Here is a 19,605-nt window from a genome sequence, read left to right as displayed (position 1 = left end):
AGCTCTCACAGCACTTTATTCTTATGCCATTATCTGACATTTGTCACAGGCTGCCTTGCTCACTGTATCTTTGACACGACCATATTGTGTCTTCTCCTTCTTCCCTCCCTTCCCCACTGGATTGTGAGCTTCTTAAAGGCAGAAGCTCTTTTTTTCCCCCCATGACATCCACATGGAGTACTATTCACCGCAGGCATTCAGCAAACATTTCTCCCGCTCTTGAGGCCAACAGGGAGGCTGGATGCTGCTTATTTGCTTCCTAGCTTTACTTTCTGAAAAAAACCTAATGAATTTCAAGCTTCTGACTTCTCAGATCCATACAGAAGAACTACAGTAGGAGTTTATGCTCATGTGTTTTTTTTTTTTTTCCCACAGGCCTTAGATGAAGAGTATTTGAAAGTAGATGCCCAGTTTGGAGGTGTTGATCAGAGAAAGATTTTCACCTTTGCAGAAAAGGTTGGTGTCCTCTTTTCTTTTTTTTCTTTTGTGCCTCAGAGGTGTGCAGTTACAGTTTACTGAATATTCCAGTCCCACCACTCATAACTACAGAGAAAGAACGTTGTCCATTATCACACAATTAGCGACTGAGCAGAAATTAGCACTCAGACCTGGCTGGCTCAGTAAGTGGAGCATGCGACTCTTGGTCTTGGGGTTGTGAGTTTGATCCCCATGTTGGATGCAGGGATTACTTAAAAAGAAAAATCTTTTTTTAAAAACAAAAACCTGTGTAGGGGCACCTGGGTGGCTCAGTCAGTTAAGCTTCCAGCTTTGGCTCAGGTCATGATCTCACGGTTCATGAGTTCAAGCCCCGCATCAGGGTCTCTGCTAGCAGCACGGAGCCCCCTTCGGGTCCTCTGTCCCTCTCTCTCTCTGCCCCTCCCCCTACTCACACTCGCGCTCTCTCTCTCAAAAATAAATAATAAAACATTTAAAAAAGGAAAAAAAAAAAAGCCCACGCTCTGGCTGCCACCAGGAAACTGCCCCCAGACCTGTTGGATTTGCTTCTTCCCTAGTAGCACAGTTTCTAGGGAAAGGTACCACCAGGCAGAACTACTGATCTTTCTCAGAGCATTCAGTCTGTATTGCTGTGAATCTTACATAAACCACTCATCTGAGTTGAGGTTTAGCAGGGTTTAAAGGAAGAAATCAGAGCAAACCCTTTAGTTCTTTTTGGGGAAAGAACGTGAGTAAGTTGAAAAGGACTATTGAGAAATGGTTGGTATTTTTGAAAGCTTCTCAAAACCTCATCTTGGCAAGGGCATGGAGAAAACACTGTTAGTGGAAATGTAAATTCCTGAAGAGTAGTTTGCCCTAATAATTATACAAATTAATGTTAAGGAAATTATTTTATTTCTTTATTTTTTTTTTAAGTTTATTTATTTTGAGAAAGAGAGAGAGTGTGTGAGCAGGAGAGGGACAGGGGGAGAGGGAGAGAGAGACAATCCCAAGCAGGCTCCGCTTGAACTCACGAACTATGAAATCATGACCTGAGCCGAAACCAAGAATTATATGCTTAACCAGCTGAGCCACCCAGGCACCCCAAGGAAATAATTTTAAAAGTGTAATTTCGGTTATATATTAAAGTACTTATCACATTATCAATTTAAAGGAAAAATCTAGATATAAGAGTGCTTGGCTGGTTCAGTCAGTAGAATGTGCAACTCTTGATCTCAGGGTTGTAAGTTTGAGCCCCATGTTGGGTGTAGAGACTACTTAAAAATAAAATCTGGGGTGCTTAGGTGGCTTAGTCAGTTGAATGCCCAGCTCAGTTTTGGCTCAGGTCATGATCCCAGGGTCATGGGATTGAGCCCCACGTTGGGCTCCATGTTAAGCGTGGAACCTGCCTAAGATTCTCCCTCTCTTGGCCTCCTGGGTGGCTCATTCAGTTAAGCATCCAACTTGGGCTCAGGTCATGATCTCACGGTTTGTGAGTTTGAGCCCCGCATCAAGCTCTGCACTGACAGTGTGGAGCCTGCTTGGGATTCTCTGTCTCCATCTCTCTCTGCCCCTTCCCCACTTGTGCACGCATGCCTTCTCTGTCTCTCTCTCAAGATAAATAAACTTTCAAAAAAACCAAGATTCTCTCTCCCTCTGCCCCTCTCCCTCGCACGCACTCTCTCAAATAAAGTTTTTTTAAATATCTTTTTTAAAAAAACTAGAAATAAATTCCTATCCAATGACAAGTGATTGGTTAAATATGTTATGATAACTCCTTGTAATGGAATATCGTATAGTGTATTTAAAATGGTTTTAGGATGTCTTTTTTATTAAGTTTTTAATTCTATTTCCAGCGTAGTTAACATGCAGTGTTATATTAGTTTCAGGTGCACAGTATACTGATTCACCAGTTCTATAGATGACTCAGTGCATTCCCCCAGGGCCCCACCCACCTCCCCTCTGGTAACCATCAGTTCTGTATAGTTAGGGGTGTTCTAGGTTTGACTCTCCACCCCCCCCACCTTTTTTTTCCTTTGCTCATTTGTTTTGTTTCTTAAATTCCACATATGTGTTGGGGCGCCTGGGTGGCTCAGTCTAGTTAAGCGGTCGACTTCAGCTCAGGTCATGATCTCGCAGTTTGTGAGTTCAAGCCCCACGTTGGACTCTGTGCTGACAGCTCAGAGCCTAGAGCCTGCTTTGGATTCTGTGTCTCCTTTCTGCCCCTCCCCCATTTGGGCTCTGTCTCTTGTCTCTCTCTCAAAACTAAACATTAAAAAAAAGTTTTTTTTAAATAAAAAATTCCACATGTGTGTGAAGTCATATGGTATTTATCTTTCTCTGATCGGCTTATGGTTTTGGGGTATATTTAATGAATGGGGAATGATTACAATGTAAATTTTTTAATTAGGTATTTCACATTATTCTATTTTATCTCCTCTGTTAAGTTTTTGGTTGAACGTACTTTTATTATTCTAGCAGAGATGTGACCCATGGCTTGTTTTTTGTGTGACTCACAATCTCTTAGAAAGGTTTTTATATTTTTTAAGGGCTGCACAAAACATGAAGAAGAATATGCAGTAGAGGGGCACCTGGGTGGCTCAGTCTGTTAAGTGTCTGACTTTGGCTCAGGTCATGATCTCGTGATTCATGAGTTTACCCCCTGCGTTGGGCTCTGTGCTGACAGCTCAGAGCCTGGAGCCTGTTTTGGATTCTGTGTCTCCTTTTCTTTCTGCCCCTCCTCCTCTTCAAAAATAAACATTAAAAAAATTTTTCTTTTAAATAAATAAAAAGAATATGCAGTAGAGTCCCAAAGTCTAAAATATTTATTTTTTGGTTCTTTACAGAGAAGTTTTGCTCATCCTTTACTCTAGAGATTACAACATGTGTCTTTATAGTTTATTACAGTTTAAATTAGGTATTTTAACCACTTCTCAACAATGTAAGAACCTGCAATTTAACTCCTTCCTGCCCTTTGTGCTATTGTCATATATTTCGCTTTTACATATATCTTAAATCCGAAAGACTTCATTATAACTCCTTTTCAAGCAGTCAATTTTCAGGTATACTCATCCCTACTTACCCTTCCTGGTATTCTTGACTCCTTCCTGCACTTCTATACTTCTGTGCTTCCTTCTGGGGTCATTTTCCTTCGGCCTGCAGAGCCCCCCCCTTGGGTTTGGTGTTGGTAGTGCAGGTCGTTAGTAATGAATTCCTTCAGCTTTCTTTTGTCTGAAAACATCCTTCTTCTGTTTTCACTGGATATCAAATTCTAGGTTGGCAGTTATTTTTCTTTTAGCCCTTTAAAGAGTCATCCCATTGTCTCTGGCTGCCTTAGTTTCCATTGAGAAGTCACCTGTAAGTATTACTGTTGCTCTTTTGTAGATAGTAACTGCTTTTCTCTGGCTGCTTTTAGGGTTTTCTCTGTCTCTGATTTTCAGCAATTTGACAATGATGTTTTTTGGCTATAGTTTTCTTGATATTTATCCTACTTGGATTTTGCTGAGGTTCCTGAGTCTGTTTTCAGCAATTTGAGGCAATTGTCCCCTACTATGTCCTTAAATATTGCTTCGGTCTTATTCTCTGTCTCCTGCCCTGGGACCCTAATTCTACATAGGGTAGACCTCTTGACTATGTTCTACTTGTCTTTTTAAAAAAAATATTTATTTGGGGGAGAGCGCAAGTGAGGGAGGGGCAAAGAGAGGGGGACAGAGCATCTGAAGCGGGCTCTGCGCTGGCAGGCTGACACCAGCGAGCCCAATATGGGGCTCAAACTCCTGAACTGCAAGAACTTGACCTGAGCCAAAATTGGACGCTCAACCCACTGAGTCATCCAGGTGCCCCTCCCATGTGTCTCTTATAGTCTGTTCTGTTGTTTTCTTTTTTTTGTCCCTTCTGTGCTTTAGTTTGGTTATTCTCTACTGACTTTTCTTCAAGCTTATCAATCCTGTCTTCTGTTAAATCCATCCAATGTTGTACTGTGCCATTTTGAACTTCCATTTGGTTCTTTTTTTTATAGATTCCAGCTCCCTTTTACAAAATTCTCTTTTATCCAGTTTGTCCATCTTTTCCTGTTTCCTTTCACACACCAATCATAGTTATTTTGACATTCTGATCTGTTTATTCCAGTATCTGGATTGTTCCTGGGTCTGCTTTTATTTCTCGTAATTATCAATCATTTTTTTTCTTCTTCCCCGTTTCTAATACTTTTTTTATTGTATCAAAGATATCGTAGAGGGGTGCCTGGGTGGCTCAGTCGGTTGGGCGACCGACTTTGGCTCGGGTCATGATCTCACGGTCCGTGAGTTCGAGCCCCACGTCGGGCTCTGTGCTGACAGCTCAGAGCCTGGAGCCTGTTTTGGATTCTGTGTCTTCCTCTCTCTCTGACCTTCCCCCATTCATGCTCTGTCTCTCTCTGTCTCTAAAGTGAGTAAATGTTAAAAAAATTAAAAAAAAAAAAAAAAGATATCGTAGATATGTGGTAGAGACTCTGGATTATGCTTATAGGGTGAGTGTTTTCTGTAGGCTGTTAAATTACTGACTTACCACCTTGATCCTGTCTGGGGCAGGTTTTAGGCTTTGTCAGAACAGGTTTGTTTCAGGGCACCTGGGTGGCTCAGTCAAAGCGTCCGACTTCAGCTCAGGTCATGATCTCACAGTTCATGAGTTCAAGCCCCAAATGGGGCTGGCTCTGTGCTGACAGCTCAGAACCTAGAGCCTGCTTCAGATTCTGTGTGTGTGTCTCTCTCTCTGCCTCTCCCCTTTTCATGCGCTGTCTTCTTTCAAAAATAAATAAACATTTAAAAAATTTTTGTAAATTATTGAAAAGAAAAGATTATGTGTCTCCTCTGCTCCTCCCCTGCTTGTGCACGTTCTCTCCCTCACTCTCTCTCTTTCTCTCTCAAAAATGAATAAACATTTAAAAAAAAAAAAAGGAACAAGTCTGTTTCAGTTTGCCCTTCTACAATGTGGGTCTTATTCCTAGGATACAGCCTTTCTGGGATCTCAAACTCAAATCTCAGGGTGTTCACAAAGACCTCTCCACTTGGAGTGGACCTAAGCTTCAACCTCTGTCTCCCCAGCACTGTGCAGCCTCTGAAGTCTGTGCGCAGATCACCAGCCTCCCAGCACCTGTTCTCTGCTAGGCTTCCTGGCATCTCCGTATGCACACACCGCTATGAGTCAGCTAATAAATGAGTAGGGAATTTTGACTTCGATTTGAGGGTGGGGGGCTCACTTCTCTCTAGAACCTTTCCTCAGTCCTAGCCTCCTGGCAGCCCAGAACTCCAGTCTCTGTCTCTCCTTCGTCAGACTCTCTTTCTCTCAGCACCTCGTTTGGGGAAAATGCCCTCAAGGAGGAAGCCAGGGTGAGTGTGGGGTCACCTTTGCTTTCCCTTCTCTCAAAATTCATAGTCCTACACCTGTTGCTATCAAATGCCTGCAAATGGTCATTTTATATATTTCCAGCTTTTATAGCTGTTTATGGTGGTAGGGTAAATCCAATAGCTTCACAACATAATACTAATAGGAAAACAGTAGGGAAAACTTTGTTTATGTTATTGTATACACCATCGAAAGGTTGTATATCCAATGCAATGGATTATTAGCCACAAAAAAGAATGAAATCTTGCCATTTGCAATGATGTGGATGGAGCTAGAGAGTATTATGCTAAGCAAAATCAGTTACTCAGAGAAAGACGAATACCACATGATTTCACTCATATGTGGAATTTTAAGAAACAAAACAAATGAGCAAAGGAGAAAAAGAGAGAGAGGCAAACCAAGAAACAGACTCCTAACTATAGAGAACAAACTGATGGTTACCAGAGAGGAGGTGGGTGGGGGGGAGCAAGTTAGGTAGGTGAAGGGGATTGAGGAGAGCACTTGGGATGAGCACAGGGTGTTGTATAGAAGTGCGGAATCACTATGTTGTACACCTGAAACTAATCTACTGTATGTCAACTGCAATTTAAATAAAAACTTTTTTAAAAAAGAAAAAAAGTCTACTCAGTAGGAAAAGAGATTGGAAGGACTATATCAGACTATTAAGTTGCTTGCCAAGTTAGATGGGATCAGGACACTGAGGAGGAGTTTACACTAACATTTGCTTTGTGTGTTTCTTTCTAACCCCTCAGTACCTCCCTGCACTTGGTTACTCAAAACGGGTCCATCTGATGAATCCTATGGTTCCAGGATTAACTGGCAGCAAAATGAGCTCCTCAGAAGAGGTAGGTTTGCCAACTCTGACTTGAGTTTAGAAATCTTCAGCAAGAGAGATGCCTGGGTGGCTCAGTTGGTTGGACATCCGACTTTTGATTTCAGCTCGGGTCATGATCTCACAGTTCTTGGGATTGAGCCCCACGTTGGGCTCTGCACTGGCAGTGTGGAGCCTGCTTGGGATTCTCCCTCTCTCTCTTCTCTCTCTCTCTCTCTGCCCTGCCCCTGCTCGTGCATGTGTGCTCTCTCCCTCTTAAACTTTAAAAGAAAGAAATCTTCAGCAAGAGATGAAGATATTGAAGACTCAAAAGAACAGTTACTTGGCTAACTTGAATTCTTGTAGATTTGAATTCCAAGGAATCTGAGGTTCGTCCCGTTAATTCCAGTGGTTCTTGAGTATTGAAGGACCCAGAAGCAGTCCTGATAGGATCCAATCATAATCTTAACAATTTTACTGCTGTGATATTGTGTGATAAAGCACACAAGCAAAAGTAATGTTTTCATTCATCGACTGTGGTAAATCTCAGCCTTACTAATGAGGTTAATGAGGCGAGGGTTACATTTCACCAAATAGCATCTTGATTCTTAGAGTGATATTTGATATAACTAATATGACAAATACAATATTTTTTAACATTTAAAAGTACTGCTTATGGAAAATGCACTTTTGTTTTGATCACTAAGGGTACAGAATGGAGGGCTCTGTGGAACCCAGAGATGTGGAAGTTTGAGTTCGGGGTTCCCAAACACAGCTGACCTTGAGAACCACCTAGGGAAAGCATTGATTAGGCTCTGTTCTTAGAGATTCTGATAAAGCGGTTCTGGGAAACAACTCAGGAGTCTGTACTTTCTTTCGGATTCTACTAGGTGATTCCGATTGAAGTCACGTTTGGGTGCTCATCCAGTTCTTTAAATCTGACTTCTCAATCTTTGATCAGAGATCAGTAAATATACGCATGGAAACTTTTCTTATTATTTTGAAAGGAATATACTCATTCGTTTTTCTCTATGTTAAGGTGATCCATGTATCAGCTATTTCTCTGACAAAATATCCTATCACTCACCCTATTTGGTGACACTCACCCTATCTTAACCCCGGAAGTCCGTGTTAGTTAGCAGCAGTTCCTGAACACGACTGCATCAGAATCACACAGAGAGCTTTTTCAAGATACAAATATCTGGCCCAGCCTCAAGAGATTTTGACTCATCTCCCAGTAATTCACATTTTTTTACAAGCACCCCAGGTGATTCATACACAGGCATACGTGGACCGGAATTTGGTAACCACTGTGAACCCAGAGATCCGTGAGTTTACTCACTTCAAAATAAGAAACAACTCCTATTACCCTAAAAAGGAAAAATGGCTCTAGGTAATATACAGTACCTAGTGTGGGGGCTCGCTGTGAAACAAGTCCCCTCACACATTGTTTGTGGCAATGTCAATTAGTCTTCCCCTTTCAGAAAATCGTTTTGGGCCTAGCAGTTTTGGGTAGCTTAAGGAAATAATCTCAGAGAAGGAGGAAAAAAAAACCAACTCTGCAAAGATATTCATTGTATTATATATAAATTGTATAAATTAGAACATAATCTAACAGTTTAGAAATCATTAAAGAAATTATATTGTCACTAATAATCGGGACTATAATACACCATAAAAATTACAAGTGAGGGTGAGGTAGCCACTCAGAAATACTTATGATAGAGTCTCAAGTGAAAAAGCAAAGAGTAGACACTTGTTCTCGAACTACAGATTTGTAACGATTCTGTGTGTTATAGACAAGGCCTGGGAAGAACACAGGAAAACTCAACTAGTTATTTTTGTTGGGGGGCAATATCGTGAGTGGCTCTTGACTCTGATTAATTCTGCTTTTGTTGAAGCTGTTACTGTTTAAACCTTCGTTTAAAAAAAAAAAAATGGAAATACACAGATTCGTTGAGCATATCTCATTTCCCACCATAAGAGGTCCCTTCTCCTCCATGGCTTCTAGGAGTCCAAGATTGATCTCCTTGACCGGAAGGAGGATGTAAAGAAAAAACTAAAGAAGGCCTTCTGTGAGCCAGGGAACGTGGAGAACAACGGAGTTCTGTCTTTCATCAAGCATGTCCTCTTTCCCCTTAAGTCTGGTAAGACACCCTTTTATTGCTTCTCAGAGGCCAGGCCGAGGTAGCAGAAGTAGTGCTGAGGTCGCCTTTGTGATTTGTCAGAATCTTCCTTCGCCGATGGCTTCCCTGATTCTGTGCTCTGACTTCTCATATACCGACGTACATTTGGAGTCGGGATGTCATTTCACTGCCCGTGGGGTTGTTACCAAGGTTAGGTTCTAAGCGGGGTGTCAGGGTGGGCAGGGGTGTAGAGATGAAGGTTGGCGCAGGCATGCTCAATTAGAGGAATACAAAAGAAATGTAAGGCACGATCCTTCCCCTTGAGCTTGGATGCCAGCTGGTTTGCTAGCTCATCTGATTTAAGAACAATAAAATGCCATATAATAAAGTTCAAAATATATAATAAAAACTAAAACACCCATAATATTTGAGCTAGGAATGCTGACTCTGCCATTATCAATGAGTTTGTTGGCATAGATCCATTTTCTTACAGAGTTTGTGATCCTTCGAGATGAGAAATGGGGTGGAAACAAAACCTACACCGCTTACTTGGACCTGGAAAAGGACTTTGCTGATGAGGTAATACCAAAGGAGGAGTAATCCCCACTGAATTCCTTCTGACAGACGTCTCCATCTTGGCCCAGCCAGGTTTCTAATATGCGCCGCAAGGCTCTGCTTGATGCTGATGTGTATTGTGTTAGTGTCTTAATGAGGATTCGGGTGGTTCACAGTTTAGATGGGCACATGGCACAAAGCTCGTGTATTGATGTCCTCATCATTCTGCAAAGGATTTAGCCTGGAATGAAGGACCAAACCCAGCAAGATGAAGCATTTCAGGGAGAGGTGCAAAGTCCAGGTTCAAAAAAGAAACACCTGTGGAAGGTAGCTAGCTAAAGGGTACTGATGATCTCAACAGACAGTTTAACAAAAGAATTGCTAGGTGCCCATGTGTTAGGCACCATGGTAGGGGCTGGCATTACAGAGGATTAAATCCTCATGAAGGGGATGCCTGGGAGGCTCAGTCGGTTACGCATCCCACTTTGGCTCAGGTCATGATCTCACAGTTCGTAAGCTCGAGCCCTGCACCGGATGAGCCCAAGCCCCACTTTGGTCTCCACGCTGATAGTGCAGAGTCTGCGTGGGATTCTCTCTCTCTCCCTCTCTCTCTCTACTGCTCACTCACTCGTACCCTCACTCTCTCAAAAACAAATTTTAAGGGGTGCCTGGGTGGCTCAGTCGGTTGAGCAACTGACTTCGGCTCAGGTCATGATCTCATGGTTTGTGAGTTTGAGCCCCACATCAGGCTCTGTGCTGACAGCTCGGAGCCTGGAGCCTGCTTCGAATTCTGTGTCTCCCTCTCTCTCTGCCCCTCCCCTGCTCATGCTGTCTCCCTCTGTCTCAAAGATAAATATAACCATTAAAAATAAATAAATGAATAAATAAATTTTAGAAAATCCTCATGGAGCTCATGGTCCAGTGGGAGAGGCAGACATAGAAACAAATATCACTGCTATGTGACTATACGATGACGATGTACATGTATGATCCAGAAATATAATAGGAGGAAGTGATTGCCTGGCTGGTCAAGCTTTACAGAGGGGACAGCCTCCGAACAGAGGGAAGAAATTGCGCAAAGACATGGTGAGGTGAGACAGCATAGTATGGAATTACAAGTGGTTTGATCTAACATGAGTCCAAAAGGTGAGGCAGAGTGTTGTGGGAGAGATAGGCAGGGCCAGGTCATAAAGGGAAGATGTGGCCATGGTGCATATGGAGAATGAAATGGGGACTTTTGACTGACTCTGACTTTGGGTTGAATCAGCAACGTGATCGGGCTGTCAGAAACGTAATGAAGTCTTAGTGTAAGTCATCCGAAGTGTAGAGTCTGGAACCACAGAGTTGATCATTCAGTTCTCCACTGTTGTGAGTACATTTGGGGTTGTGCATTCAGCCCTGAACTTCAATTTTCTGAAGTTTATTTGACCATCTGGGCTGTGTTGGTGGGGAGAAGGAGGATGCTGTGATAGGGAACAGACCCAAGCCCTTGTCACAAGAGCACAGTTGAAAGAACAGGGGATGTTTAGTTGGGAATCAGGCCTGTGTTCCGTCATCCTCAAATACATGACAGATTCCCGTGGGAGAGGGGTTGGATTTCTTCCTGTGGCACCAGAAAGCTAAACCAGGTCTGCAGGTGGGGACCGCGGGGGTAGGTGTGTTCGGGTTCAACATCAGGGAGAGCTGTGCAGTGACCTCCACTGTGTGGCAATGGACTGGGCTGCCTCACTTGACCTTGCGTCCCCGTCACTGAGGTGTTCAGGCAGAGCCCGGAAGACCACTGCAGGACACCGTTGTGTAAGGGACAGAACATCAAGTAGAAGCAAAGGCTCGGTGACCTCTGAGCTCTGCGGCCCTCCAAGCCCATCTTTTGGATGTTTTTCACAGCCATTGCTCTGAAACCCTTCTGTCTGCAGTCTGAGGCCGGCCACGAAACCCACACGGTACTCCTCAGTCCTGTGAACGGTCATTTGTGGGAGTAACGAAAAGGATAGAAGAAATGTGTCTGAAAAAAGAGCTTGGAGCAGCACTAGCCAATAGCACTTTCTGTGACCATGGACATGGTCTGTATGCACTGCCTCCTCACGCAGCTGCCACTGGCCACGTGTGGCTGGTCAGCCTTAGAACATGCCCAATGCAGCTGAGAAACTGCGTTTCAGTTTACCCGGAAATATCCACATGAGGCTAGTGGCTCCCATCTTGGACAGAGCCGGTCTAAAGCTTTCCTGTTGTTAAAATTACACATGCCCAGGGCGCCTGGATGGCTCAGTTGGTTAAACGTCCAATTTCGACTCAGGTCATGACCTCGCAGTTTGTGAGATCAAGACCCGTGTCAGGCTCCGTGCTGACAGCTCAGAGCCTGGAGCTTGCTTCGGATTCTGTGTCTCCTTGTCTCTCTGTCCCTCCCCCACTGATGCTCTGCCTCTCTCTCAAAAATTTCCCAAGGAAATGAAGGAATATTAGAAACAAAAATGTAGGTATTGTTGTATTACAGGTGTTCATGCCTAAGAGACATCACCTCGGAATATCTAACAGGTGCTTTCAGGCCAGATCTGGGATATAAAAGCACGAGTCATGGGACACAAGAAGAATTGACTTGCTCAACTCTTACTGCATACTTGCACTCCTCACCATTTTCACCCACGTTATGTGATTTAATCCTCATTCTGACTCTCTGAGACTCTGAGATATAGGTATTATCTTCAGCTTTTAAGTGAAGAATCCCAGACTTAGAGGAGTTAACTGCCTGGTCCAGGGGTCACACAGGTAGCTGGAACTCAAACCCCAGTCTAACTCCAGAGCCCTTGTTCTTTCTTCTGGCTCACTCGGCTCGGCCCCCCTCGGGCTGTCTCCTTGGGTTGCATATGTGAATGTTTCTCTGCCTCTAAATGCCTCTGGTTTGTGCCATTCTTCTAAGCATGAATGGAGGGACTAGAAGACTTTGACTAATAAAAACATTCAGCCTCTACAAACCCTCAAGTTGGTATGGAATTCAGAGTCAAAAACCCTAACTCTCATACAGTGAGATAATCTTTCTGAACCTGTTTTCCCTTCTCTGTCAGCTTCACAGGATTGTTCTGAGGATCGAGTAAGACTGTAGGGAGGAGTGGTGTCTGGGTGGCTCTGGGAGCTCACTAGCACAGGTCATGATCTCATGAGTTCGAGCCCCACATCAGGCTCTGCGCTGGTGGTATGGAGCCTGCTTGGGATCCTCTCTCTCTCTCCCCCCTTCTCTCTCTCTCTGCCCCTTCCCCACTTGCGCACTCTCTCTCTCTCTCTGAAAATAAATAAATAAACTTAAAAAAAATAGAGACCGCTGGGGAAACACCTGCACCCTCCACACACATTATCCTTAGTGGACTTGGACATCTGTGCTGCATCTCACAGAGCCTTTGGACGCTTTTGCAGGTTGTACACCCTGGAGACCTCAAGAATTCTGTTGAAGTCGCCTTGAACAAGTTGCTGGATCCTATCCGGGAAAAGTTTAATACTCCTGCACTGAAGAAACTGGCCAGCGCTGCCTACCCAGACCCCTCAAAGCAGAGTAAGGCGAGCCAGGGAGGGAGGGGGAGGGCCAAGGGGTGCTTGGCATCATCAGGACAGAGAGCCTGTCAGTGGGCTTCAGAAGAAGGTCTGCCTTAAATTGAGAGCCCGAGAAGCCAGGGGGCCCGAAGTACAGGAATATCGTACCCCATTGACTCCTGGAATGGAGCTGGAATCATCTGGATTTTGGTTTGGGCGATGCTGTGAAGTGATTACGTCCTGCCGTACCAGTCTACTGTGTGAGACATGGCCTGTGATCTCATACTTCACTAAATCCTCTTCAGTTAAGAGACCAGTTGGGTTAGACCATGAGGGTAACACAACTGCTCAGGCAGAGTCTGCACAGCTCCTTAGGAAAGCTCATCTTTAGCTTCGCCCAGTTCCCTTGCATGGGCTTCTGACCGGCTCTTAGTTGGCCATCCATTGACCCATGATGCTGAGTTATTAACTTGGATGGTTTTGTGTGACTCTCCCAGAAAAGACTCCATCAATGCATGTGAGATGCATGAATAGAAACACCTAGAGGTAGCAAAGCTACTACTGTCCTTTCCCAAAGGTTGCCAGTCCTATTTTAGAGAAGATATAAGTAGGGGCGCCTAGTTCATGAGTTCAAGTCCCATGTCAGGCATAGAGATTACTTAAAAAAAATAAATAAGAAAAAACTAAATGGGTAGATTCTGGGGATTCTGCACTAAACCCTGCTAGTGTCATCATTTGGTGGGGTCAGCATTTGGCCTGTCATGGCAGAGGAAGAGAGTTCTGATCCCTTGGGGTTCCTTTCTTTCCCAGAGCCGATTGCCAAAGGTCCTGCCAAGAATTCAGAACCAGAGGAGGTCATCCCATCCCGGCTGGATATCCGTGTGGGCAAAGTCATTAGTGTGGACAAGGTACTCATTTTTCACCACATCCCAGAGAGGCTGATAGGGGTCACGTTTGTCTGTTTCCATCTGGAGGAAACCTGGCCTGGGATGGGAAGTAACATCCCTGAGGTCATATTGCAAGTCAGAACACAGGTGTCTAGTTCCAGGTGTCAGGCTTTTTTTCCCTTTGCTGCCTCTGGACCTTTTGCAACCAGACACAGCCAGGAACTCAGAGCCGGGGTTGGGGAGGAGAGGATATTAGTCAGAGGGAGCTTGCTTATCAGTTAAATCTGGTCTGATAGACTCTTCTGGTCTCTACTGGCTTGTCTGGACTTGGCTGCAGGCCTTGTCTTGGAACAGCCACTTTGTCTCCCTGCCCCATCCCACCCACCCCTGAAAATGGGGAAGGGAGAGGGACTTCCTTTTACCCAGAGACAGAAGGTTATGCAGCCAGCGACCTGGGACCATTGTTGTGGACTTTTCTTTCTTTCCCAGCATTGTTTTTCACTACAGAGACTACTGAAAGTACTTTGAGATGGCTGCCTCCTTCAGATGGTGAGGCCAGCATTGTCCTCCGCTCATCTTCCAGGCCACGCAGGACTCAGCCGGTGTAGCATGTGGCCATAGCGGTAGCCGCCCAGACAGTCCAGGCCATTTACTTGTGCAGGAGACTCCGTGCACCTCCTCTTACTCAAACCCTGCCTCTTGGGGGAGAGTAAAATGGAGCTTCAAGGCCCATCTTCCTGTCTGCTCTCTGGGACCTGGAAAGAGTTTGCTGCAGAGGGTCCCTCAGGAGCCTCTGTTGGAGAGTAGATGCCCCTTTCAGCAGTCAGAGGGCTCACCGGACCCCCATGGTCCCTTCCGTCACGATACCGTCCGGGACTAACCTCTCTTGCCGGCAGCACCCAGACGCAGACAGCCTGTACGTGGAGAAGGTCGATGTGGGGGAAGCTGAACCACGGACTGTGGTGAGCGGCCTGGTGCAGTTTGTGCCCGAGGAGGACCTGCGGGATAGGCTGGTGGTGGTGCTGTGCAATCTGAAACCCCAGAAGATGAGGGGTGTCGAGTCCCAAGGCATGCTTCTGTGTGCTTCTATGTGAGTGAGAGCTTGGGGTGGGGCGCGGGCCCGAGCGTGGGGGGCAGGAAGTGCAGGGAATTGGCCCACGTGATGCCCTTCTCCAGGGCATCAGGCGGAACACTTGGAGAAACTGTCCAAAACATGATGCGTGAAGGAATTACTCACCACGCACGTACTGCGAATGAAGCGCTTTACCCAAAGTTAATTTTATTACCACAGGAACTGAAGGTTCAAAGCAGCAGGTACATGCCCAAGTCTCTCTACTAGTGAGAGATGGAGCCAGGATTCTAGCCTAATTCTGACTGGCTGTTCAGGCCTTGCTGTCTCTGTTATGTCATACTTCCTCCCCTAAAAGCCTAGATTTCGGTGTCTCTCCTGACAGAGGGTTTCAGTCTAGCCCCGGTTAACCCAACGCACAAATGTAGTACAGCACCGAGGACTTCCTGGGCCTCTGGCGTTGAGGAGGCCCTAAAGCCCCACAGTGAAGGCCCCGCTGCTCTGGCTTCGCTGGCCGCTGCAGGCAGTCCATAGTCTCACTCTTTCCTCCTCCTGTGTGTCTTCCCCAGAGAAGGGGTAAACCGCAAGGTTGAGCCTCTGGACCCTCCTGCCGGCTCTGCTCCCGGGGAGCGAGTGTTCGTGAAGGGCTACGAGAAGGGCCAACCGGATGAAGAGCTCAAGCCCAAGAAGAAGGTCTTCGAGAAGCTGCAGGTAAAAAGCTGCAGTGCCCCCTCTCTGGCCTGGGCCGCCTGGACCGTGTCCCCAGACTGCTATTGCTGAGTCCACAACTGCCCTCTCCCCCGCTGGGCCTTCCTGCGTCTGAGCCCCTCTCTTCCTTCAGTCCAGACCGCCCCGGAGGAGGTGTCTGAGCAGCACGGGAGCCCTCGCACGTACCTAGCGTGGACGGGCTATTTGAGGCACCGTGTGAGGGACTTCAGACGTTTCCTCACTTGATCTTCAGCTCGTGATCAGAGGCCTGTCCCTATTGTACCTGGCAGGATACCTGCCAGGGCCACACAGGGTCACCAGCAGGGATGAAGCCAGGGTCCCACCACCACCCCCAGCCTACCTTGATCTTAGAACCACTCATTCTTTGTCTGCTCTCTGGGACATGGACTCCATACAGCCTGTCCCTGTGACCCCTGAGTGCATTCGTTCTCTCAACAAATACTGAACCCCTGCTGTGTATGCCCACCACAGTTCTGGGCGCTCGGGCTACATCTGTGAACAAAGTAGCAACAGTTCACTCTCCTCATGGAACCAACATGTGTGATTATGAGCAAATGAGGAATTAATACCTCATTTCCTCGCTCAGCCAGAATGTTTCTGGGTGAGGGGCATTTAGAGTGCTGTCTACTTCCATCCGTCCTCCTACATATGGCGGGTGGTTTTACCCGCTCCCTCCTTTCCTGCTTTTCCAGGCTGGTTGTTTTGTTTTGTTTTAATGTTTTTTAATGTTTATTTATTCTTGAGAGAGAGACAGAGTGTGAGTGGGGGAGGGACAGAAAGGGGGGGAGACACAGAATCCGAAGCAGGCTCCAGGCTCCGAGCTGTCAGCACAGAGCCTGATATGGGGTTTGAACCCACAAACTGCAAGATCATGACCTGAGCCAAAGTTGTACTTAACCGACTGAACCACCCAGGCGCCCCTCCAGACTGGTTTTTTAAATCACTTATTTTTTCTGGCTATAAAATCAAAAAATTTTTTAAGTTTATTTATTTATTTTTGAGAGAGAGAATGTGGGAGGGGCAGAGGGAGAGAGCGAGAATGCCAAGCAGGCTCCACACTGTCAGCACAGTGCCCGATGCAAGGCTGGAATTCACAAACCCGTGAGATCACTAAGATCTGGATGCTTAACCGACTGAGCCACCCAGGCGCCCCAATAAAAATTTTCATCGTAGAAATGTCTAAAGTGGAGGGGATATGAAGAAAATGAAATATGCATAGTGTTGCCACCTAGTGATACTAGAAAATAGCATTAGTGGTCATTTCTTTCTGGACTTTTTCTATACATGGAGATGACATATTTACAGTTTGAGTCCCACCATATGTCTATTTAACTTTGTGCTAGAAAAACTTCCCCATCTTTTTAAACACTGAGAGGGGGATCTTACTGTATATACTATTGTATCATAATTACTATAATTTAATGAAATTATCTAACCTTATTAGACGTTGAGATTCTCTTTGGGTTTTCACTATTTGAACGCTGAGATGGAGGTCTCAGTACATAGTCCTTTGCACTTAACTCGTGACTGTTTTCCTAAACTAAATGCCTAAAATGAGCTTCCCGAGGTGAAGAATGAGAGCTGGGTGTGCAGCTCACAGAGAAGCTCGGCCTGTCCACACTGCTAGAGCATCAGAGAGCCTGCTCTCCTGCAGTCCCACTGTGCCCACATTCACTGCTTTTGTTTATTCCATGCAGGCTGACTTTAAAACCTCCGAGGAGTGCATCGCACAGTGGAAGGAAGCCAACTTCATGACCAAGCTGGGGTGCATCTCCTGTAAATCACTGAAAGGGGGCAACATTAGCTAGCCAACCGGGCACCTTCCTCCCTTCTCCCGTCACCCTGAGTCATCTGCTGTCTTAATTTGCTCCGTCCGTCACCCATTTATCCATCTCCCAGGACACCGAAGCAGGAAGTTTGGGACTTTATCAGGTGTGGGACTCAGTAAGCGGCAGCTCAGCCTCCCCAGAATCCAGAACCATCCTGTCTGGCTGAAGTGAGCCGCTGACCTCCCAGGTAGTCATGCGGGTGGGGCAGCAGCAGGGAGCCCAGCTCTACCTTCTTCCCTCGGCAGCTGACTGGAGAAATCTGGTTTCAATAGAAGTCCTAGAAAAGGCTTATGCCACAGTCGTCCTAATTGGAAAAATATTGGTTCCTGTTTTCCTAGAGTTATCCCAGCGGCTGTCTCTGTCTGGGATCTGGTGCCTGAACTGGGCTAATTACAGCCTTTCCCCAACAGGAAATTGTGGGATTCCAAAAGCAAGGGGAAGAGAAAACAGAGAACCTAGTGGTCTACCGAGGGGTTGGCAGCTTTTTTCCCCAGTGGCCGCCAACCTTGAGGCTTGGCACTGGGGGCAGGGCCAGCCCCCAGGGCTCCTGGAATTTCTCTCCCTTGATTCTGTTGGGTTGAGACATTCCCTAAACCAGCTGTGTGTTATTAATATCGGAAGTAGGGCGGGCACAGCCTGAATCCTCCTTCAGAGAGGGTGGGGTACTTCTCCATAGGCATCTCAATCAGAATCACTATCACTGTCATGAATTCAAATAAACTATCTGAACAAAGGTGTCTGGATGAGGCCTGTCTGTGAGCTGGACCATCCCAGGAGAGAGGAAAAGGTGTGGAGCAGCTTCTGGGCCCCTCACCCAACCTAGGCTGCTCATATCTTGGACTTCTGACCCTGTAATGTTGGGAGATAGTGAATTGGATGGATGACCAACACTTTGACTTTTCCTTCGTGATAAAAGCAGAAGAGGCCCACTTTGGGGTCCAGTGCTTACAGGAGGCAGAAAGAACATTCTCTCATAATAGTGGGCCCAGACCACCACCCTGTCCCTCCATTAAGAAACAGCAAACCACAGCCACGTTTTAAGCATTTAATTAACACCTTTGAATGAAACACACACACACAGCTCTTTCATGTGTCTCACTCAGGCTTCAGGGCAGAGGGAATGGATTTGTTTGTATAGACATATCAAAGACTCAAAAATTTAAAGAAATATATATATATACTTCTCTCTCTCTAACATTTTTATGGAAATTAAAAATCAGAGGCTTTTGGTCTCTCCATTTGCACTAGGTCAAGCTCATTTACCCCAGAGGACAAAGAAGGGTTGCCTCTTCTAGATCCTCCCTTCTCCTTTGTACTCTGTCCCACCCAGTGGGGAAACAAGCTCAGAAGATTCTAACTGAGGATAAGGAGCTCAAGTAACGTTGGGGGGGGGGGGGGGGGGAAGAGACACAGAAGTTGGGCTCCCTCCCATCTCCATCTCCAACAGCTCCAAGGCTGCTGCCAGGGCCAGGTTTCTTTCGTGGAGGCTTTGGCCTGGTCTTGGTTCCCAGGGGGCTGGTCAGGAGCTCTGAGCAAAGCAGTGCATCCTGACTCTCCTCTTTCCCCGGCTCACTGGACAGGTGCGACATGTACCCAGCAGCCGCTCTCCATTACCCAAAGGGCAAGGGAAACCTTGGTTTACAGCCACAGGGAGAAGACCGCAGTGAGGGAGGGCCCCAGGAACCTGGGCTCTCGTACCACATCCCCTGTGTTCCCAGCTCTGGTTCTGGGAGGGGTTCAGCCTCTCCACAGAAGCAGCTGAAAGTGAGGTTCCTCAAGCCCAAGTCACTGTTGAGGAAAGAGGATCAGGCCAGAAGGGGTGGCCCTGGTGGCAGTCACACTACTGTAAAGGGAGGCACCGGGGCCAGTGGGGAAGCCAGCTTACCTAGATAGGAGGCACAGGCTGAAAATAGGTCATTAAAATTCCTAGAGGAGACCTCAGTAGCAGAAGCTGATGGCCAGGGGGCAATCGCCCAGCCTGCTCCCTAGGAGCACTGAACCCCCTTCACTGACTAGGGAAGAGTCTGGAATAGAATGCACCTTTGGCTTCCTTCCCATCCTTGTCACTCAGCGTCAGCTCCCCCCAGTGAAACCACCTGTGCTGAAAGGCAGCTGCAGAAAGAACATGCACCGAGTAAAGAGAAAGGTCAGAGAATGTAATCTGTAGGGCCAGGTCTGGGCCCACTGCCCAAATAAGCGCTCCCCCGGCCAGACCCTCCACCCGCCTCCCTCAGGGCTTCCTGCACAGCTGAAGGGGACA

General features: G+C 46.3%; 1 protein-coding gene across 3 annotated transcripts in view; it reads left to right on the top strand.

Moving 5' to 3' along the window:
- YARS1 (tyrosyl-tRNA synthetase 1) overlaps positions 1-18,092 on the top strand; it is a 28,813-nt gene extending 10,721 nt beyond the window's left edge. For all 3 annotated transcript variants that reach the window (XM_007092430.2, XM_042996336.1, XM_042996335.1), the window contains exons 5-13: positions 376-456; positions 6,570-6,662; positions 8,640-8,775; positions 9,248-9,333; positions 12,718-12,853; positions 13,642-13,739; positions 14,615-14,808; positions 15,357-15,498; positions 17,214-18,092. In XM_007092430.2, coding sequence (XP_007092492.2) covers positions 376-456; positions 6,570-6,662; positions 8,640-8,775; positions 9,248-9,333; positions 12,718-12,853; positions 13,642-13,739; positions 14,615-14,808; positions 15,357-15,498; positions 17,214-17,324 — 1,077 coding nt within the window. In that variant the 3' untranslated portion in view covers positions 17,325-18,092. The remainder of the gene's footprint in view (positions 1-375; positions 457-6,569; positions 6,663-8,639; positions 8,776-9,247; positions 9,334-12,717; positions 12,854-13,641; positions 13,740-14,614; positions 14,809-15,356; positions 15,499-17,213) is intronic.
- Positions 18,093-19,605: the final 1,513 nt, after the last annotated feature.

The sequence above is a fragment of the Panthera tigris genome, chromosome C1 (genome assembly GCF_018350195.1).
Source record: "Panthera tigris isolate Pti1 chromosome C1, P.tigris_Pti1_mat1.1, whole genome shotgun sequence".
In the NCBI taxonomy this organism is placed as follows: domain Eukaryota; kingdom Metazoa; phylum Chordata; class Mammalia; order Carnivora; family Felidae; genus Panthera; species Panthera tigris.
The sequence above is the reverse complement of the archived record's forward strand: the minus strand, read 5'-3'. Positions and strand labels throughout refer to the sequence as shown.